This window comes from Borostomias antarcticus (genome assembly GCF_949987555.1).
Source record: "Borostomias antarcticus genome assembly, chromosome: 13".
Lineage (NCBI taxonomy): Eukaryota > Metazoa > Chordata > Actinopteri > Stomiiformes > Stomiidae > Borostomias > Borostomias antarcticus.
Genome location: NC_140246.1, coordinates 13,540,285 through 13,562,167, shown reverse-complemented (window position 1 = coordinate 13,562,167; position 21,883 = coordinate 13,540,285). Strand labels below are relative to the sequence as shown.

At 46.4% G+C, this 21,883-nt stretch overlaps 3 protein-coding genes across 3 annotated transcripts; all 3 read right to left on the bottom strand.

Moving 5' to 3' along the window:
* Positions 1-491: 491 nt before the first annotated feature.
* On the bottom strand, positions 492-5,401 carry asb13a.2 (ankyrin repeat and SOCS box containing 13a, tandem duplicate 2). Its single transcript, XM_084448086.1, has 6 exons — positions 5,266-5,401; positions 4,859-5,046; positions 4,623-4,779; positions 4,262-4,396; positions 3,947-4,138; positions 492-2,358 (listed from the first exon to the last, which is right to left on the bottom strand). Exons 1-6 carry the CDS (start codon positions 5,306-5,308, stop codon positions 2,216-2,218), a joined length of 858 nt encoding a protein of 285 aa, XP_084304212.1. The 5' UTR covers positions 5,309-5,401; the 3' UTR covers positions 492-2,215.
* Positions 5,402-6,146: 745 nt separating this feature from the next.
* On the bottom strand, positions 6,147-7,641 carry asb13a.1 (ankyrin repeat and SOCS box containing 13a, tandem duplicate 1). The gene is made up of 6 exons (XM_084448087.1): positions 7,519-7,641; positions 7,247-7,434; positions 6,986-7,142; positions 6,705-6,839; positions 6,392-6,583; positions 6,147-6,278 (listed from the first exon to the last, which is right to left on the bottom strand). The coding sequence occupies exons 1-6, from the start codon at positions 7,562-7,564 to the stop codon at positions 6,148-6,150; spliced, it is 849 nt and encodes a 282-aa protein (XP_084304213.1). The 5' UTR covers positions 7,565-7,641; the 3' UTR covers position 6,147.
* A 931-nt stretch (positions 7,642-8,572) lies between these two features.
* On the bottom strand, positions 8,573-20,478 carry gdi2 (GDP dissociation inhibitor 2). Its single transcript, XM_084447862.1, has 11 exons — positions 20,364-20,478; positions 14,179-14,286; positions 13,706-13,805; positions 11,746-11,880; positions 10,765-10,963; positions 10,475-10,606; positions 10,264-10,363; positions 9,931-10,102; positions 9,501-9,645; positions 9,338-9,392; positions 8,573-9,222 (listed from the first exon to the last, which is right to left on the bottom strand). Exons 1-11 carry the CDS (start codon positions 20,406-20,408, stop codon positions 9,067-9,069), a joined length of 1,347 nt encoding a protein of 448 aa, XP_084303988.1. The 5' UTR covers positions 20,409-20,478; the 3' UTR covers positions 8,573-9,066.
* Positions 20,479-21,883: the final 1,405 nt, after the last annotated feature.

Sequence of the window (21,883 nt, the reverse complement as noted above, 5' to 3'; positions counted from 1 at the left end):
CTTTCTTGAGAGTGTGTGTGGCGGTGTTGCCTTCGCGCAGCTGTGAAGGACTGCGCTGTGGCTTTATCTATTGCCCCGGAGAGAGGTCGGAGTTCAAAGGCTGAAAGCTAACTACTTTAATTCCTCGCGCAGTGATGCACTAATAATTCTACACCTGTGAAAGCAGGGGCAGTGTTAAAACAGCTATAATAGATATAGAACGGGATACAGCAGTCCTCTCCACCATAACTTTGTTTTCCATCCAAAGCGTTTATCATAGCTGTTCCATTGTGTTTGTTGAGCCCTTGCATCCTAATGCACTGGCTGTAAGCCTAACCCAAACCCTATAGGCAATTCTTAATCTACAGCACAGACTAGTGGACAAACATATGGGTGCATAGGTCAGTGCTGAAGAGGTGCATGCAAGATGTGTAATGCTGTTGGCTGTATGATAACCAAGCCCAGGCCCAGGGTGAGGGAAAAACAAACACAGGAAGTGATCAGGTCCAAGATGTTATTTCAATAAATCCATCATTTCCAGAAGAAGATTTTTACACACACTATTTGACTACTGAATGATGCATGACTGTCACAGAAGTTACATGGATCACAGATTGATCAATATTTATAGCACCCTGTGGAAGTTATAAAATTGCTCAGGGTAGTATTCAAAATTCATTTCAATAATACTTTTTCTTACAAGATTGAAGACGTACTTATGCTGTCCACCCAAATCATGTTAAATTGCCTTAGAAGGGCCTCTCATCTTTGAGCACACAAGAGCCTGCACCTTCAAAACAATGGTTTCAAAGTTCCTATTTTGGCAAAAAACCTTTGCTACTTTTCCCGTCTTCAGGTTGTGGACATTCCTCACATGCCTGTTCTCCTCTCCTCCACCTCCATCATTCTGCTCTACTGCCAAGATGGAAACAAATGTAGTGTTCTGTAGCCAAGATGGAAAACATAGAATGTATCATTAATTAAAATGCATCATTGTAAAGGTTAAGCCTCAGTGACAGCAGCCTCCTGAAAACTGGGGTCAGCAATTTTAACAAGCCCTTTTTAAAATAGATATGTGTCCTCCCCCTGGCCCTGGGCGGGGACAAGGTCAGCACAGGGCTCTGGGATCTCAGCTACACACTCATCTACTGGATGGGTTCCTTCTGCGTGACTGAAGACTATGATGGACAAGGTTGCATTTTTCCACCGAAACCAAAATAGGTTCTTCTATCATGGTTATGGGGGGAAATAATGATTTGACAAGCTGGGAAAGCTTGAGAAAGACTTACAATCGAGTCACAGGGCTCAACAGTCTTCCAGTCATGCGATGTCAGGCCTGATTTGGAAGGAGGTTCACTACCACTAGAGAGACAGAAGAACTGTCTAACATTCTGGGTTGACATATTTCCTCCAAGTTCATTTCTTTTTAAGACTTAAAAACTGTGTAAACAAGTTTGTTACTTGACAGTGGCTTACTGTATACTGTACCTTGGGCTAGGGCCTGTACAGAGGCCTCTTCCCTGCAAATGATAAAAGTGATTAATCTGCTCCATGGGTCACGTCAAACAAAAACAGGACTGATCCAGTGATCAGATACATGGGGTACGCCGGTATTCATTAAAATCACACTCGTACCCAGCCGATATGGCTGAAGAACAGCAATATTAAATACACTAGCAGTAAATAAACCAGCAGGATCTATGGCGGCTCCATTCTGCTGGGTCCCGTTCCAAAAATCCCCCGGAGCTATTTGTGAGTTTCTGTTCCGAGGGCGGCGGGAGTCCAGGACCCGCGGGGAATGTCTGGAGAGCGTTACCGTTACCACTCCTGCGACACCATCGCTGAAATCCTGAGGATGTGCCGGACAAGAGCCTGGAATGTGTTACTTTCTTCTCTCTCTCCCTGAGCCTCCTGTCTCTGGGTTATGTTGATTTACGAGACATGGAAGTTCTAAAATGGTTCTCTCCACTTCTGGTAACCCAAACATTTATCTACTTTTCCAATGTGGTAAACATTCAAATCGTGATTGAACACTTCAAAGAGAAACGTGCTCTGCCTCCGGTGCTGTGTCTGAACCGGAGACGTGTGTGTGGCTATGATGTCTACTTTAAGAATTTCACCTAGCACCTAAATTCCAGCCTAGTGTTTTGAGAGTTGTTATGTTGAATCGTTATGCTGAATCATTGTGCTGAATCGTTGCTGAAAGTGTCCCGGCTCTGAGCACCTGTTCAGCCCCTCAGTAAAATGGTGGACTGTGGTAGCACAGGTAGCTGATGATTGGCTTGGGTACGTCCAGTTGAACTATGACCCCCAGAGCTCTGGTGCCCAGCATGGTCCTCAGGGAGATACGGCTCAGCTGCTGCAGACTGAGGGGAGTTGCTGCAAGCAGAAAGGAAAAGGTCTTTACCAGCATAAACACACACTGGTCCCAAGTGAACTCTAAACTTGGATTTATATCAAACAAAATATAGTCTGACTCAACGGATGTAGGTTTTGGGAATAAGCCTTGTCATTAGTTTATTACTGGCCAATCAGTGGCGCCCGATTCATGTGGTCGGAAAATCTAGACTACAACCCAGCAATAACCTAGCAACCGCTCCGCCGAAGGCAAGTGTGATCTTATTATTTGTCAATGTTAATCATTTTCTGTTCTACTTTGGCAACATAGGTTTTTCATCTGTCATACCAATAAGCTTGCTTGAATTTGATTGGTTTAAAGAAATACAGTGTGTCTCCCCCTATTCCCCAATGGTAATGAGTCCAGCCAGACCTTTCTCCAGCGCTGGCACAGCGTAAACAAAGTGTGGAGATAGGTCTGGCTATGCGAGACTAACCAAAATATGACAAGCAAATGCATATTGGGTATCGACTGACAAGTAAACACCTGGCGAGTGTTCAATGTTTTCTATACTTGACATTATGAAGTAGGGTGGGGCTCTCTCTGCAAGATGTATGCCAAGATGCTGTTGTTGAGAGCCTTCTCTCTATCACACACACACACACAGACACACAGACACAGACAAAGACACACACACACACACTATACATCACATTCCAGTCAGGGTTCTGTGGCTGTGGTATGTGTGTGTCTTAGCGCTGCTTAGTATCAGTATCAGTATCACAGAGCTGAAGCTAACCTGGCTGTCTCAGACCCGGGTTATTTAACCTGGCTGTCTCAGACCAGGGTTATTTAACCTGGCTGTCTCAGACCAGGGTTATTTATAGTCTTAGGCCTGGGTTACATGTCATCGAGATGAGACCGAGAACGAAACGAGAATGACCTCCAGGTTACACAAACATTTTATCAGCGTCCCTCTCTTCTAGTGTATATTTGGAGATTGAACTTTGTCTAAATTATATAATGCTGCTGCTGTGCATAATGCATGTCTTTAGAGATTAGAAAATATAAAAGTAACACTTTCACAGGAGAACAGATTAGAATAGCAGAACACAATCGAATTGAATAGAATATAGCCTAACAAAATGATATAACAATAGGCCTACATTTTACAGTGATGTGCAACCATCAGAGATTGGGCTGGACTTTGGACCCTTTTTTTTTTTTATAACACATCATTAAAATGATGTGTTATAATTTAAATGTACAATAGCCGAACATGCGTCACCGTTATCAAAACGAGATCGCCTTTGGCAGCTCACACGAGGGATGAATCCAGAAAACACCCCTTGCAGCGTTCTCAAAACTTTGCGGGTTTTGACAATGCAAACGCTGTGGTCATGTGACTGCGAGGTGCAAACGACACCCGAAAGACCCTTAAACGGCGGGGAAACAAGCTTGTGTGACCCAGGCCTTGTACTGTACATAGTAGACCTCAGGAGGCATGAAGCACTGGGATTTTCTGAACCAGTGTGATATGGGTTTAAAATAAGCTGTGAGCACCATCTACTGGTGACTTCCTAACATTGCCTCACAAAAACAAGATCTCACAAAAACATTGGGCCTCACCCTCATAAAACTCCAGGCAGAGTGCTGCGGGTGAGCCAGGCTTGGTGTAGTCGATGGGCTTCTTATCCTTTTTGTCTCTTGCGAATATGTTTCCACCAAACTGCACTAGTGTCTCGATCATGTCCACATTATTCACTTTGGCAGCGTGGTGCAGAGCTGTGTCATGTAGTCTGGAAACATTCACTTTGGCACCTTGGGATGGAACCGTAAAACAGAAATACAACTTCTTAGGTCCACTGCATGTTGTGTTGTTTTGAGTGGTGGTGTCTCTGGACAGTAACTGAGTAGGGTAAAGCGTTGCTAAGCTGTGCTCACCTGCGTTGAGTAGCACCGTGACACATTCTGTGTGATTGTTGGCACAAGCCACATGAAGAGGGGTCCCGTGGTACATGGCATAGGTCTCCAGACAAGCACCTTTAGCAATCATGAACTTCACACAGTCAGCGTTACCTGAAACACAGAACCCAGAGGCTACAACCCACAGAGCAAATATAAAGTATTGGTTGGTGAACTGTAACAGGTGATTCCACCCTCACTTCAGGTAGTAATCCGATGGCAGTGGTGGGTGGTTGAAATACCATTTAGCCTACACTGATGAGTGACTTTAACCCGTCCAACTCAGTAATGAGATTGGAATTAATTATGTATGGTTAAGTCTTTATATTTTCAGTCTTACCCCCCATGCAGGCCTCGTGAAGGGGGGACGAGGTGCGGGAGGTGAGGGTGGGGTTGACCTTGGCTCCAAAGTCCAGCAGCAGCATCACAGACTCAAAACTGCCCGCGGAGCAGGCGTCACACAGAGGGGTGCTCCCGTCGACGTTACGTGCATCTACCTGCCGCGGTAAGATTTCATGTAAACTCCTCCTCTTCTCCGCCATTGGCTCCTCTCTCTCTCACAACCAAATGTCTCACCTGTGCCCCTGCGTCCAGTAGAAGTCTCACACACTGGGTGTGGCCCTGGATGCAGGCCTCGTGGAGCGGTGTGATGGAGTCCACGGCCACCATGTTCACGGAGGCTCCGCTCTGGATGAGCATCTGCAGCCGGGACACCTGGCCCTGGGAGGCAGCCTCGTGTACGTCCGTCCGCTCCGACCAGTAGCCTACACGGACGCAGAAATCAGCAGGCGCAGTGAAGGGAGAGGGGGAGGTAGGGAGGGGGAGAGGGGGAGGGGGAGAGAGAGAGAGAGACTCCCCTGTGAGGAGCCTACTGGGGACATGACAAGCTACCCACCCCCACCGACGAGATGCCAAAGCGTTTCCGCAAAAACAAGACAAAGTTCAATTTTTGTCACAACACAATGCTTTCATGTACTACTCACCTATATCTCCAAAGAAGTATGGCCTGGCGGTTTCAACCTCCATAGTTGTATTGAAAACGCTGCTCTATCGGTAGTTATATAGTTAGTTGTAGGTATTTTGATCCACGCGAAGATGAAAACATACGGTCGAATGTGGTTGTATACCTGCTGCAAATATCACGTGACTGCGGTTGGGACGTCAGCGGGGGTAAGCGTTTTGTATGCCGGGGTAGCACGCCAGGGCGGAATTCACCTGCTCGGACACAGGCGAAGTTCGGCATGACACTCAACTGGCCGCTCAGCTATTCAACATTTTGACTGTAAGAAATAACCAATCATCTAGGCTACTGCAACCTACTACCTCCGTGATTCCGACCATATAGTCGAAAATCTCAAAAGCTCTGGCACTTTAGAGATTGAAATACTCCGCTCACCCTATAAACTCAACACACCCGGCGTACACCATGTAGCAAACGAAAGGGAATACGTTGTCACAAATTGCGAAACGCCTGTCAGAAGATTCCGTGTTATGAGGCTGCTTGATGTGTCAGCCTAAATATGACTCGGCCCTGAAATAAGACTCTAGAGATGACGATTTAAGATTGTGGGTCATTCAGGTTCAGTGAAGCTACTCACTCACCTCGATTGACCCAATGATTATAGGGGATTATCAGGACCCATCATTTTATTTCATCAGTCTTAAACACGGATATATTTCCTCAACTCATACAATATAATTCAACATCCTATAATTAATCACAATAAATTACAGTCACCCAGAATACCCATGTACTGTAGTAACTACAGAGTAATAGACAAAAAAGCTGTTGACGATAGGAAAAGATAAATTGCTGGGACATAATGCTTTCCCTTTTTGTGATTGCAGGATCAGAGTTTGTAACATTATAACTCATAGAGGAGGTAGTTCCTGATGCGATGAGATATATCCAGTTGACCTATGACCTCCTGAGCTCTGGTGCCCAGTATCGTCCTCAATGCAACTCTGCAAAGCTGCTGCAGACTCAGGGGTGTACCTATAGGACATTCAGAAAAAATGATTGAAAGTCATAAATCTTGAGTAAATGGATTTGTTCTGAGCCGAGATCATTGCTTTCTGCCCCCTGGCTTTTGATCGCTTCAGGCTTACTTTCATAGAACTTCAAGCACAGTTCAGAAGGAGACCCAGGCGTGGTGTAGTCTACGGGCCTCCTGTCCAGGTTGTCTCTGGCATACACATTGCCTCCAAACTCCACCAGTAGCTCGATCATGTCCACCATCTCCACTCTAGCAGCGTGGTGCAGAGCGACCTCATGGAACCTGGCTGCATTCACCTTGGCACCTACAGGGACAAAACACAAATACTTGATGAGGGTCACCTTTGTAAATTTGTATACGAGTGAAGTGTTGATTTGTTGTTTGTCTTATTCATCCGAATGGACCGACAGCCGTCTCCTCCTCACCTGCATTGAGCAACACCTTGACACAGTCCACATGCCCCTTGGCACACGCAGCATGGAGTGGGGTCCCAAAGTAGATATCGTAGGCCTCCAGCAGAGCACCGTAGGCTATGATCAGCCTCACCAAGTCGGCATTACCTGACATGTATTGTATTTTTCATTTTAATGTGTTTTATATGCAGCGCTCACTTGCAAAAAAAGAGAGAGAGAACTCGCTGGATTAATAAAGAAAATATGCATCCCATTCACTGCAGTTCAATCCACACACCCTTTCCCAGTCTCACCCCTGATGCAGGCCTCGTGGAGCGGCGAGGCCGTCAGGGCTGTGAGGGAAGGGTTGACTTTGGCTCCATGTTCAAGCAGCATCTTGGCACACTCCAGATTCCCAGCAGCACAGGCGTTACAGAGAGGCGTGCTGCCGTGGATGTTCCTCGCATCCACCTGGGACGGAGACAAGGATGGTAGGGTTGTTGTGAGGAAGAGTCGAGAGGGGAGAGAGCGAAGCCACTCACAAGCCTGAGAGGGTGGGATACCAGTGCTCTCACCTGAGCCCCCGCGTTAAGCAGCAGACGGACACAGTTCGGCTGTCCCTGTATGCAGGCGTCGTGGAGGGGAGTGATGTTGTCCACTGTCACCGTGTTCACGGACTCCCCGCTTTCGATCAGCTGTTTCAGCTGCAGGGCTCGACCGAGGGACGCGGCCTCATGCAACTCTGTCCGGTCGGCCCAAAACCCTACATTGAGAAAATATTAGCCTACGCCGCCGCAACTGACATCGTGGATATGCTGGATATAAGTGGAAGCCATTAATATCTCACCAATATCTCCAAAAAACGTGCGACGAGCCGCTCTCATCTCCGTCATTTTTGGAGATTAAAGCTTTTGGATATAGACTACTCAAACAACACAGGGCAGTACGAATGTGCAACCCAACGTGGTAACTGTTATGACAGGGAAGGTTTTTCAGTCAGAGCGGTTGAGGGAATTGTGGGAGTTGAAGTTTTGTAAAGATTATTCACTGCCTACCCGCAACCGGTTTTAGCACACTAGTTATCAGTCAACGAATTACTCATGTCCAGTAAAAAGGTCGTGGCTACGCCAAACCGCTCGTTGCAATCATAAAGCTTGACATTGAGGAAGTTAAATCAGCACAGCAAAGTCACATCCTGTGAACTAAGATTTACTTTCATCACACACAGCATCAATCTGCCCCACTTCTATCTGCCAGAATAAGAACACTTCACACAAGCAAATCATGTTTTTTCACAAGTTTATTTTACTTTGCAGTACAGAAATCATTTGGGCCCAATATATGTTTTATAATCTTTTAAAACACTGATGACATTAGTACAGGGCCTTTGTCATATCAATACTGCCATAGCAGACATTTGGTCCTTCTAAAGCAATCGCTGTCAACTTTACCACACTCCCCCAACCCGCTTTATACTGCTTGGGTCTTTTTAAAGTACATAAAAGTAAATAATAAGTATCTTCTGATAAACTGTCGTTTACTCAAGCTGCTGCAAACAGGTTCAGGAAGTTTACTGAGCTATATGCTTTAGTACAGTATAATGCCAGGGCTGTTGTGAGACTGAAGATGAGACAATTTACCCCCCCCCCCCCCCCCCCATAACCACCAGACCTCACAGATCAAATAGGTTACCAATTTCAGCTGGTTACTGAAGTAACTTCTGACATGATTGTTGGTGTTTTAAGGTTTGCTGAGCAAGCTTTTTTAGTCAAGCCCTGTAGGAATACCAGCTTGAGCACAAAATGGAAAAAGCCAAGCAACTCCACTGCCGCCGCCGCCGCCGCCACCAATACCCCCCCCCCCCCCCGACCCACCCCTCCCACCCCCCCTCCACATACACATCAGCTGAAACGAAAACAAGACGTATTCTATATCTCCCAAACACTTCAGTAACCAGGATGGCTACTCTATTTCAGCACATTAACAAAACTGATTTAATGTCGCCCACACCTAAAAGTACTACTTTATGGTACTGTTTCGGATTGGATGTGTTTGATCCATTTGATTTGGCATCTTTGGACTATGCACCCCTCATCTAGGAGGTCTGAGTTGCAGTTACATGATGAGAAAGGATGTTGGGTATTAACCAGTATTCAGTGCAATATGTCTGAATGTGAATGTGGTTATAAAAAGCATAACTCCCACCCTGAACCCTTTTCCAGCAATGCTATATTATAACTCTATATCATGGACTTCCTCGATGGGCAAAACATCTACTTGGATCATCAGCCAGCCCATCTTTGTAATTTTTTTTTCTGTGTTTTTCAAATTTTTTCTTTTGAGATTTCAGTTGTCAGCGGCGATAACTGATATTCAGGAGTGTTGCGGACTCTCTCTACTGGTCAGCAGCGTCGCCAAAGATGTCGTTCTTCTTGCGCTCCATCTCCGCAAAGTCAAAGTCTGTGCCCGTCACTCGCTTGTAGATGTCTTTGATGTCATCACAGGTGGTCTCGAAGTGAGTAGTGGCGTCGTACGAACGGGAGATGAATATCTGTGTAAATGAAAGATAAAAACGGTTATCACTGGGTGATAAAACAGGGAAAAACATTTGTTTCTCTTATCACCAGGCCATGCAACCAGGCAAAAAGCTTCGGTCATAGACTCACCTGGCTCTCAGCACCCATGTCAGTTGGTGCGTACTGATCGCTTATGCTCACAAGCCTGCAGGCAAACAGAAAATACAATATGGTGTTTAGTACACTAACAAAGCAGCCGGTATGTCAAAATAACAAACGGTCTCTCACACACACAGGTCAGATTCCTACATACTTCTGCTCGACGGGCTCCAGTAGGTCCAGAGCAGGTTTGACCTCCTTCTCGGGGTCGTTGGTCTCCACTGTGGTGCTGATGATGGCCACGTACTTGCCCTGCGCTGCCACGTTGTGAGCATAGGAGATCATGCACACATAGATGTCTGCGGGGAGGGAGAGAGAGAGAGAGAGAGAGACAGAGAGAGACCAACATGCGGTTGAGTCAAAGTGAAAAACAAGTGAGAAGCCTACTGTGGTTCGGTGGATTATAACCCATCCTTCTGATCACTTTTTTTTTTTTTTTATATATATATATATATATATTTTTTTTTTTAAATCTCACAGGTTCTATATGGGCGTTGTGTGGGACTTGGCTTTGGATAAAAGCGTCTGCTAAATGACTACAAAAAAAAAGAAAAAAGAAAAGCCTGTATGTAATGGGAGCTCACCGTGCTTCCTGTTGACCTGGTTCTGGGGGATGATGATCTGGCAGGAGTTGGCATCGCTGGTGTTCTTGATGGGGTGGCTCATGATGCAAATGACCCGGATCACCTGACCCACCTTGCTGGCACGGTCCATGAGGTAGCTGGGGTCGCAGATCAGCTGCTTACAGCGGGCGATCTGAGAGAGAGTGAGAGAGGTGGAAAGTTAAGAGGTAGAGAACCGGCACTCACGGAATAGACAGTACAGAGTGCCGGTTCTCAGCGGTTAGGAGTTGTTACTGGAATGTGGCCTCGGCTTCCGGTTCCGTCCTCAGGTCACGAGCATGTCTGCGCCCTCACCTCTCCCTCAGACTTGACTCCCACCACCTTCCCGTCCTCCATGACAATCTCCTCAATGGGCTTGTTCAACATGTATGTCCCACCATAGATGGCACTTAACCTGAGAGAGAGAGAGAGAGAGATTTAAAAAGAGGTTTTAATATATCCATGACGGTAACTATATGCATTGATGAAGACGGAGGTTAGAGCTGAGGGTTGTGGTGGGCCTGACCTGGCGAACCCTTGGGGTAGCTCTCCCAGGCCGTACAGGGGGTAAAGGTATGGGCTCTTGCCGTATCTGGCCAGGGACTCGCTGTACAGCTTGATCCTGTTTATTGAGTCCATGCAGGGCAGGTCCAGGTATCTGAAAGGGGTAGAGAGGAGGATATTAAAAACTCAAACCCAATATACTCCCAGAGACAGCGCCCAATAGGGGCATCATAATGCTTTTTGGAAGAAAGTGCTTTCCCCAATAGTCTCGACAGCTAACAGAGAGGTGATAAGGCGCATGCAATCCCTCACTCGTCTGTGCGGTAGAGGGCGAGGGAGTGGCCCGTGAAGTCGATGACGTCCTGGCCCAGGTCGAACTTCTTGAACACGTCCCTCATCGTCGTCTTCTTGGGGTCCACGCCCTCCATGGTCTTGGGGTCGTTCTCATCAAAGTTGGCGACGAAAACCAGGAACTTCCTGAAGCGTCGTTTCTCAAACAGCCCCATGAGACCTGATGGGAGATGAGGGTTTTTTTTGAGGGTTTTTTGTGTGTAGAGGAGGAAGTGTCTCATTACCTTCCAAATGAAGAATGTTTCGGCTACAGCAGCTTCACACACCCTGACGAAGGCCTTGAAAGGCCGAATCATGTTGGTCCGTTTGTTCAATATGAACTAGCCATATATTAAAGGCTTTTTAAAGTTGCCTTGGACTTCCTTTTTTGCATAGCTTCAAACAAAGCTATGACAAGACTGAGGAAAATACTACCATTACAGCATTGCATAGACCGGAGGTAGTAATTGTAGCATTATTGGTAGTAGTACTTCTCAGCAGAGGACTAGCCTGGCAGCGCCATCCTGATCACATGTAAGTCACATTCTGTTTCTCTCCACAGATCTGTCTGGTAACGCTCCACCATCTGTCCGGTTTCGGACTGGGCCATTCACAACCGTTTATCCAGCAGGTTTCATACAATGACTGTACAGAGGAGCTCAGCGATGTGTCACACATTTCATTGCTCTGATTGGTTGCAGGTCTATGCAACTGCATCCAGTGGCATTTTGATCGATGCCCGTTGGTAACGCCCCTTGAAAATCTGAGAATTACTTGAGTAACTAAGAATTTCCCTTTGCATTTTTGTGAATTGGGTAGCGTAGCCAGGTTACCAACAAGTAGCACAGACTAGAATTTAAAAAATAACAACAGACACAAAATACACACAGAATGTACAGAAATCCTAATGAAAAGAAACTGGAGAGATGAAAGAAGCGACACAGCCCAGCCGGTCTGACTCACTGGATGCCAAGGCCTCGGTCTCTGTGGAGGGGACTTTGTAGATGCTGCCCTTCTTGTAGACGAAGCTGCCCTCGATCACCTTGAAGTCCAGGTAGCGCGTCACCTGGGTGATCAGCAGCATGCGCACCAGCTGGCCTGGACAAGTGAGACACATGAGTCACCACATGCTGACACCACAGAGCTCAACATGCCAGATGCAAACAGGAAACATGTTGCCCCCTACCCACGACGCATGCTCCTTCTGTGGTAAGGAAGGAGTGGAAATGTGATATTTTCTTCATGAATATGAATACTGTAGCCTATATGAAATGTTTTAAGTGTTATTCATGTTTTGTGCATACTGTCTTAACTCCCAGAGATCTAAACTCTGTGAAAAGCAGAAGGGCACCTGAGCACTCTCAATACTGGAAATCCAGAAAAACACAAATGACTCCTCAATTGTCCGGCTAAGATGCAATGTGCACCAGTCCGTTTTTTTGCTTGTGTCCTAGCAATGTAGAGTCAATTATGCTGTTCCTGCATCAGTGAAATGTCCAACCGTTTGCAGCTAAATCAAGGGATTCAGTGTATGGTACATATGTAACTTCTGATCACTGGGTTTCAATCGCCCCATCTCTTGTTCCGAGACGCTTATTCCATCTAGAGTGTGTTGTTCAAAGTGCATGCTTGGCTAAAGAACGCAGAAATTCAAAGTACATTCGCCCTGGCTCTCGTTCTGAGAGACGGTCGTGCCGTCTGGACATGCACGGTTCGAAGCGCATTCTTAGCCAACGGATGTGGAATCCCAGAGCACCCAGGAGCCCAGAGCACCCAGGAGCTATGCAGAGCTGGGCTTCAGATGCCCGGGCCTATTCAGAGATCCTCATTACATCTCCTGCGCATGACTCTAAGCATATACCCAAATAGCAATGACTCTTAAGCATTTACCCAAATAGCAATGACTCTTAAGCATTTACCCAAATAGCAATGACTCTTAAACATACACCCAAATAGCAATGACTCTAAGCATATACCCAAATAGCAATCGTGGAAGTAGGGAGTGCTGCAGTGCATTTCTATGACCGAACCACGCAGACTCCCCACCTAGCAGCATGGCTAACTTCTTCACGGTTGGACACCTATATGACATGGCCATTCTCTAGCTCTGATCTATCAAACATGATCGAACTGCCTAAATAAGAGTCATCTGATCGAGGTTATAAATATAACTGATGATATCTGTACCCACAGTGCACCTAATCTCGATACTAACCTATGAGAATCCTAACCTTTACAACGAGCACCAAAAGAGCTACTAAACACCTCAAGCTCTGAACTCTGGATGTAGAAAGTAGACGGGCTCCTCAGTAGAGTAGACTATACTTTTACTGAGACACCAAGCATAGTTTTTAATGTACAGAGCAAAATGTACCTGACAATGGGAAAAATGAACTGTGCCATCGCCACCAGGTGGTGGGCTCTGGTACATGTGTGATGGATGAGCGAAAGCACTAACGTCCCACAGGGGCCGATCTAATGCTACGTTCACACCGGGCGCGGCGAGAAAATTTGCGCCGCCCAGTTCGCCCCAATCTCGCCGCGGGATCAACGGGTTGCCATGCGAATCCGCCGCAGAAAGTTCAAAAAATTTAACTTTTGCGAATGTCGCCGCGCAGCGAATCCTGGCCGCCGCGCCGCCGGATTCACGCTGCCCGTGCCACCCGCCGCCCAGTTTGCGCTAATTGTATTGACTTTCTATGTAAACTTGCCACGCGGCGGGAAAAAATGGCGCCCGGTGTGAACACAGCATACGGTCCCTTCAGCCGAATTCATCAATTGGGGCACAACCATGATCACATTTAGAGTTTCATCCCCTCCTTGGAATTAGGCCTGAGGATAGAGTCATGAGTTCTAATGCATACGGTAGGGTTGTGATTAGCATGTGGTCTGTGTGTGTGTGTGTGTGTGTGTGTGTGTTTACCATTGGCCATGAGGAACTTAGGGATGAGGTCAACATTCCAGTCTCTGCCTTTCCCCATGGACTCTGGCGGGTTGCCTGGGATACTGAAACGCTTGTACAGCTGCGAGAAACACAATCAATACAATCAACACTGTTGTTCCAGCAGGAAATACTAGGCAGCAGTGCTTCACCAGCACACATCAGCCGCCATGCTGCTAACTCATCGTTCGTGTGGTCTTGTAAATTAGGAAGGCTATAAAGACTGACGGGCCCCCCGTGACTGGCTTTCTTTTTCTTGCAGGATCTCTGAATTGTTGACAGCTGCCGTCAAGAACTCTACGAAAATGAAAACTACAGACGTGCAACACTCCAGACTGGATGCGTTGATGTGGTGTCACATTCTTCGGTTTTGGGTCAGTCGAATCGGGACCAGTGTTAAGACGGGCTAACCCCTGGTTCAAAGGTGAGGCGAGGGCGGTCGGAGGTTGACTTACGTCCTCGAGGGGCGTGATGGAGGCGCTCTCCGCCCCGTAGTAGGAGTTCCGGTCCATGTGCAGAACCTTCTTCCCCTTCACAGACATGATCCCCGACAGGATGCATTCCTATTGGACGACAGAAACAAATTAAGAAAACCTCTCAAAATAAATCTGGTTTCTTAGGTTTGTTGGATTATATTAAAGGGTAGATGAGGCGTCATTCTATTTGTCCTCATTTTCAAAGGCCAATTTAAACTCACCGAGCAAACATTGAGACATTGTTGCGGGCGTAGTTTGTTTAAGTTAATGAATGCCGTCACTGTCTTGTTAGGCTCTGTATTCTCATGCTCTGATCTGATAACCGACTGTGGCCAGCCACTCTGGGCCAACACCCAGTCCTGAACTTGGCACTTGGCGTGCCCTCTACAATAATGGCTTTCTGGCTTGTCTCTCTCTCTATGTCCTCTATACCAACAGAGGGTGCATTTCAAACTGTGATCCTTACTTTGGAGTGAGTTTTCTTTGAATGCTTTCGGTTCAATTGCGCTGGTATCAGCATGTCGCTGACACCCGAACGAGAGACAGCATGGACTCCGCTGAAAATGTTCTCCATCAATCAAGAACATTATGGGTAAGTTGTAAATGAGACTCTGTCCAAAATTCTGAACTGCCCCTTTAATAGAAGGGTGGGAGCGGTGGAGGATGGGGGGGGTTTCAGTCACAGAGTCACAGAGTTCACATTCACCAAGACTTCCAGACTGGTTCATATTCTCACTAAGGAGTCCAGGAAGAAGTCCAGAAAATGGAACACAGAACTCTATTTAACATTCCCTGGCCGTGTTCTGATGGAGACAGCCTTTTTACCAGAAGTCTGACCACAAACTACAGGATTCTGACCACAAACTACAGGATTCTAGCCCCTAAATCCGGAGAAGAGAACAGAGTAGAGAGAGAACAGAAGGGAGTGAAAGCAGGCCCGCTAGAGCTTCCAGTTAAAATCACGCCTCATTTGAAGAATGGAATTCAAATGAGTCATTTTGCCTTATCACCACCACGTCTGTCCCATCTCCCTCTGTGGTACAAGCGTAGGATTAGAGTTCCTCTGTTATGGCGGTGAGCAAAGCGTACGACCTGGTACCGCCTGCCGCAGGAAAACGTGCACGTTTTGAGTGACTGGAATTCCCACTGACCAAAGGCCTTAATGCGATTACAGCAGTCGGTTTGTAGAGGCAGCGAGGTACACTCTCCATCATGTTATTCTGGGGACTTCATTCTGAATTTTTACTAGAAGAAAACGGCCAGATGTTGCTTACCAATGATGGTAAACTATCAGGCTACAAAAGCAAACTAAAGGAAATACAGGGCAGTCTGCGTTCTTTGATATGACCTGTTGCTCCGTCCCCTTGTTCTAAAAGGTCTTACTTAAGATGTGTAATACACTGGCAAGAGTCACAATCACATAACTCAAAGGTGATGTAACAGGCTTAAGCGCAGGTGGTTTTGTGGCCACCGGACAAAAAGTGATGCCCTAGTTCATATCATTGTTGAGCCACAAGTATCACTTTCAACTCAAAATACAGCAGAGAAGCACTGTGACATCACACACCCCGGTGTCCATTGCATTCCACATGGAAGGTTCCAATATGACCCAGGAAGCGACGGGGTGGCTGTAGTTTTGTTTCCATCCAGCCCTTTCTGCAAAGGGATATTTAGGACAGGGATGCGATGGACAACACGGCACCCCGCCCTCCTAGCATCATGGTGAGACAGGTTCCCTGACCCCACTACCTTGTCTCTCCAATGATAGCCTGGCAAATCTGACTACCTAGGAAGGAATTCTGGATGAGTAGCGATGCCATTTGGGAGGAGAAGTGACATAGTAATACATTGTATTTATAGTGCCTTCAGATGCTCAAAGCACTAAAAATAAGGACCATACATAAGCCTCTAATAAGGACCATGATACACTTGCTAAAACAGGTGGACGGTAATGGGGAGAACTTTCAGACTGTGGGTGAAGCTGGCCTGGGGTCTGGGCAGGGGAAACAGATAGCGCATCACAAACCTGGGCTTCACTAGGCTAAAACATACACTGATCTCTCAGGGAAAATTAGCACCCAGAAACTGTCTAAAATAAGAGGATTGTCGGTGCTTTGTGCAGCATATTCTGTAGCAGTGCATTCCTCTCCCTAACCATCCACTAACAAAAAAATATATATTAGTAGCCTATTTTCTCTGGTGACTCATAGCCTACCTTTTGCGGTTCCAAAGCCACGTATACTTCTACCACATCAGAAGACACTGAGGAAATGTTACTGAAAGTCCCAACAAATACTTCTGCAAACATCAAGCTGACTGGCGGAGCGTATAAGACTGATCTTCAAATCAAATCAAACTTTATTTGTATAGCACATTTCATACACAAAGGCAGCAAAATGCGCTTTACAGAGAGCAATGGGGGAATGGACATAGGTCCTACCCCTACATATTCCAGAGGGGAAGCAAAAAACAGTTCACCCGGGGGCCAGAAAAGTGAGCTGTAAAAAAATCTTCCCTGATCTTGTGCTCTTCATGATGTAGACGGCTTCCGTCTTTTGAGTCAGGTAGCGTTCAGTGCCTGTTACTCTTTTTGGTCTTGTGAAGCCATTGAGTACACATAGGGGAGTTACAGTACTTCATGGTGAGAAAATAACAGCAAATGGTTACTTGGAAGACCAATTTCTGATGTGTTGTGACCCCCTTTGAATGTCATGTGACTTGCGGGTGCGTACATAAATACAGGCTTTGACATACGACTAGGGGCAGTCTAGTCATCACAACCTCCAACATGTTGAGAAAGACCAATCCAATGCCTGTCAATAAAATGACATGGGGCATTAAGTTGGGGGAGGAGAGTCATAGTAGCAACCTTTAACACATGAGCCCTATAAAAGCAGGTGGCTTTATGGTGACTGGTGCATACGGCCTACTCTGAGGTTTGAGGCGGTTCTCTGAAGTTGAAAAGGCCACGGTCACATGAAAGACCTCACGCAGGGGACAAAAAGACAGAGTAACAGTGTGTTTGTGTGTGTGTCATCTTAGCATTTCACAAAACCTTCATGTCTTAGGTTCTGACTCTGGTGTTTAAAGTTGCACAGAAAGGGACATTTGAGATCATCTAACTTCCGTAGTTTGATGTATATCCGATGCAAACAAGCTATGAGGGTGGGACATGATGTTTAGAGGAATTTGATTGGAACATTGACAAGTGGACGGGATTTAAGAACTTTAGACAGATTCAATAGAAGGATAGCGTTGATTGACGTGTGAATGTCGTGAGATTATTGGCCTAAAATCTAAGGTACCTGTTGTCGTAATTGCACGTGACCTACCGTTTTCCAGGAAGTAAGAAATTATATACTTTGATATAAGATTACAACAAAAGTAGAAGTTTGTAATTTTTTGGGCATACATCATTGAATAGGTGAACACTATGACCAATTATGTGAACCAAAATGGGAAAGGAATGCTTTTTTCATTTCTGTGCGACTTTAACAAGTCCAATCTGAGCACCACAGCATAGCTAGACTGGTGCCACCCAGGGACTACAAGACAAGAGAGGGTGTTAAGACCAGGCCACTCTGTAGAACCACCATCTTCTTGACTAACCAATTCGAACCTGTTAGGTTAGCTAACAAGGGACAGGGCCATGGCCAACAGGGATAGGGCCAGAGCTAACAGGGACATGGCCTGTTGTTTCATCTACTGCACTGTGCAGCCATCTCTTTAACAGATACAGGCTGTAGAATTAAGAATGCTTAGATGACACAACACAAGCTACACACACTATCCTGCAAGTGTGTAAAACATTTGAGTCAACGGTTGACTCAAGCAGTTAGGTCAACATCAACGTCCAGTCCTTCCTTCCTTCCCTCCCTCCCTCATCCTCAGCGGGAGCCAGATGGACATCACCAACCCCCCCAGCCTGCTGACATGTCCACCCTGCTCCAGACGCCAGCAGTACAGGGACGTTAGCTACAGCTGGCCCCAGCTCTGCAAAGGCCAGAGAACAGAGACAATTAAAAACACACCACAGACCAGATAGTTCTCTTTTTCTTGGCGTAATTCTCTCAAACCACAAGAGGCAACCAGATGGACTGCGTTCAAGATGAGAAATATGTGATGTCTGCCTGTAATGTAGGTCTAGACTGGCTTATTTTACCAACATAATAGGCTTGCCAATGGCCATAGCTAACCTAACTGTAGCATAAGTAATGTATCAGGTCTCTTGGACAACAATATATAGGCTATATCTGGCTGTACAGAACTAGGTCTAGCTTACATACAACTGGCTACTTTCAGTTCTTCTGAAGCCATACCACACCCATCTGCAGACTACAACCCAGGAGCCACCGATCCTAAACCCTGCCCGACTGCCAGCCGACCACCAGGATGCTACTGCCGACTAGCCAAAGCCTTCCTGACTGCCATCCTATTGGAAACGGACAGCACAAAACATTATGGCCACATACTATTTCACACTATTCCTGGTAGGAATATGGAATTGAATATCACAAGCCATCTATGGATGTAAAATACATAGACTACAGCTTCAAAGCAAGGATGGCTATCTATAGTAGATTGTAGATTGCTGTACAACCATTAGGATTTGATTGTAGTTTGATTATTAAAACATTTAACATTTTTATACAAATAAAAAGTCGTGGAACTTGATAGATACTCAGATACTAGTCAAATCATAGACAAAATGCTCTGCGATATAAGCTCTCAGACTCAGAAGACAGCTGAAGCTGTCAACTTCTACATCGACAACGAAGTACAGTAAATTCCATCACGAGTTCTTCCTGTCATGCCTCTGCTGAGTGCTTCAGTTTACGGCGGATGAAAGCTGTGGCAACACACTAGAGACCAATAAGTCACTTAGGAACAGGACAAAAATGAAGATTGCAGATACCAAATAGCCATCATTAAAGTTGTAAACTACATAACTAGTCAATGCATAGACAAATCCACCAGCTAGCGTTAGCACAAGCGAATGCTCTCAAACTGAAGAGACCAGAGGCCCAGACGAGTCCCCCCTTGCTTGCTAGGCGATGTTAGTACAAAAGATTTAGGAATTATAGGTACAGTTATCAGTTATGTGTAAACCTGCCTGCAGATTGTCCGCTAAATCATCACCGAGTCAGCAAACAAACCAGCTGACATTTCCTGCCGGGGGTTCAGAAGCTATTAGCTAGCTGCACGGATTTAGCCATTAGCCCGCAGGCTAGCTTCTAGCTAACCAGATCCCATCCGCACAGGTCTTCCCACCCCACATTAGCCCGCAGGCTAGCTTATAGCTAACAAGATCCCATCCGCACAGGTCTTCCCAGCCCACATTAGCCCGCAGGCTAGCTTATAGCTAACCAGATCCCATCCGCACAGGTCTTCCCAGCCCACATTAGCTAGATGGCTAGCTTATAGCTAACCAGATCCCATCCGCACAGGTCTTCCCAGCCCACATTAGCTAGATGGCTAGCTTATAGCTAACAAGATCCCATCCGCACAGCTCTTCCCACCACACACTAGCTAGCTGGCTAGCTCAGCAAACGCGGAATGAAAATCGAAGCCAGAAATACGATACGAACATACTTAAATGATATAGTTAACGTTAGCTATTTAGGATAGTTGTTGACCACGGTTTAAACGTGGTTGCACATGATATTGTACATTTAGTTTACCAACAAAACACAGTGACAGCAGGTGCACAGGTTCTAGCTAAGTTAGCTAGCTAGTAGTTCCTTTACAGGAACATGAACCTGCGAAATATGACACGTTAGCAATCCTACCAGGCTTTCGCAGTGAACAAGCTTAGCTAGCGGTAGATACCTAGCTAGCCACTATCGTTGTTAGCTGGTAGTTGGATTTTTTAAATAAATTAGCCATCTAACATGTTGCGCTAAAAGTCAATTTGATAGACCGTTGCCTTACTAGTTGAAAAACACGTGTGCTGTACATTTGAGTTACTTAGCTAGCACGGCCGCTTGTACAAGCAGGCTAGTTAGGCCCAGCCAGATTTTAATGTTAGCCAAAAGCTACGTTAGCCTAGCTAGCTCAAGAACTAGCAGCTCAACACAAGTGAGGTGAGGTTGGTGCACTCATCTAGCATCTAAACAGGTTGCGAATTGCATAGATCAATGATGTAGTATGATGTTCGTTCTCACCGTTAGTCCGGTCCCCAGAACAATAACGTCGTATTCTTCATTCATTTTTCCAAGTCGTTGCTCTTTTCCTGACTAAGGGACCGAAGAAAATGGAGATCGGCGAAGCTAGAGAAAAGGGGCTGCGCTGCGGTTCGGCTCGGCGTCACACGGCTCCTCCTTCCCCGACGACATGGGAGGGGCTATCTGACATGGGAGGGGCTATCTGACATGGGAGGGGCTATCTGACATGGGAGGGGCTATCTGACATGGGAGGGGCTATCTGCTGTCAACGACCAGGGGAGCTGTCAACTTGTCTGGGGAGGATTTGCTATGGGCATTTAAAATGGTATTCCCCTCCCAGAGCAAATTTGACATTTGAGTTGATAATATGTTATTAGTAACTCTGCATAACCAGTTAGCTATTTGTAGGCTTCCAACATTTCAGTTTACAGTTTGAAATCTGTTATCCTTATCGTAGGAACCATAGACAATGGCAGGAACATGAAAAGTGGAAATAAAATCCAAACAAGGCGACCTCAGAATCTCCATCCTCCTCAGAAGGATAACGCTCAGACTGCCTATCCACACCTCGTATGAACTGTGGAGAGAGTATCCTACATGGATAGTGGCATTTTATAATCTCCTACCTTCGGCACAGCATAGTTTGAGATGCCTTTCAACCCTCCAGGCCTCCTCCTCCTTCTCCCGGGCAGGGTTCTATTAGAGTGTGTTAAAGTTGAGGAGTAGGCTAGATGTAGTAAGCCTAATGCACCTGACATTGAGCTAAAAATGGATCGAGCTATGATGGAATAGAAAAAAGAAACTAGCAACACTCAAGAAGTGTGTCAGTTAAAGTTGAGGTGTAGATTAGAAGTAATGTACCTGACATTGAGCTAAGATGGAATGCTAAAAATAAATAAAACTCAAGAAGTGTGTGTTCTGTTGAACTTGAGATTGTAGCAGTAGGCTACCAAGACTAGCCTGCCCTCTCTGGTGTCTGCCAGGTCTGGCGCAGTTGCCAAACTGCCGTGCCGTCTGGCGCAGTTGCCAAACTCTTCTCTGCACCCAAGGGAGAAGGTTCAAAGGGCAAATCTGAGTGGAACGCTCCACCCTCAGCCCAGGTCGACTGGATGCGGGGTGTGGAGCTGCGTCGTAGTCAGAGGCTCTTTCGCAGGAAATGGGAAGAAGTCCTCCTGGGTATGGCCTCTTCCAGCTCGGACTGTCTGGTGAAGAGGATGTCTGTCACGGCCCCGTCTACCAAACTGCCGTTCTCAACTGTGAGTAGAAGAAACGGCCACGCCCCCATGGCGTCTATCCACCCATCCTCCCCCTTGGCATCTACCCACCCATCCTCCCCCGTGGCATCTACCCACCCATCCTCCCCCGTGGCATCTACCCACCCATCCTCCCCCGTGGCGTCCAGTGGTGATGACACTTCTCCACACATGGCGATCCAGCATACCAGAGCTGTTTATCAGCAATGTAGCCAGTCTTTTTCTTCAGCACGTCCACATATGTTATCATCCACCACCACGTGTGTC

What these genes read in the sequence shown, in the direction of transcription:
- gdi2 (XM_084447862.1), bottom strand. Translation starts at nt 20,408, where the DNA reads ATGAATGAAGAATACGACGTTATTGTTCTGGGGACCGGACTAACG. An exon ending in TTCTGGGGACCGGACTAACG is followed by an intron (nt 14,287 to 20,363) that starts GTGAGAACGAAC and finishes GTCGTCCAATAG; the next exon opens with GAATGCATCCTGTCGGGGAT. An exon ending in CCAGGTCAACAGGAAGCACG is followed by an intron (nt 9,646 to 9,930) that starts GTGAGCTCCCAT and finishes CCCTCCCCGCAG; the next exon opens with ACATCTATGTGTGCATGATC.
- asb13a.2 (XM_084448086.1), bottom strand. Translation starts at nt 5,308, where the DNA reads ATGGAGGTTGAAACCGCCAGGCCATACTTCTTTGGAGATATAG. An exon ending in TCACGAGGCCTGCATGGGGG is followed by an intron (nt 4,397 to 4,622) that starts GTAAGACTGAAA and finishes TCTGTGTTTCAG; the next exon opens with GTAACGCTGACTGTGTGAAG. An exon ending in CTGCCTGGAGTTTTATGAGG is followed by an intron (nt 2,359 to 3,946) that starts GTGAGGCCCAAT and finishes TTCTGCTTGCAG; the next exon opens with CAACTCCCCTCAGTCTGCAG.
- asb13a.1 (XM_084448087.1), bottom strand. Translation starts at nt 7,564, where the DNA reads ATGACGGAGATGAGAGCGGCTCGTCGCACGTTTTTTGGAGATATTG. An exon ending in TGCTTAACGCGGGGGCTCAG is followed by an intron (nt 7,143 to 7,246) that starts GTGAGAGCACTG and finishes TCTCCGTCCCAG; the next exon opens with GTGGATGCGAGGAACATCCA. An exon ending in GTGCTTGAAGTTCTATGAAA is followed by an intron (nt 6,279 to 6,391) that starts GTAAGCCTGAAG and finishes AATGTCCTATAG; the next exon opens with GTACACCCCTGAGTCTGCAG.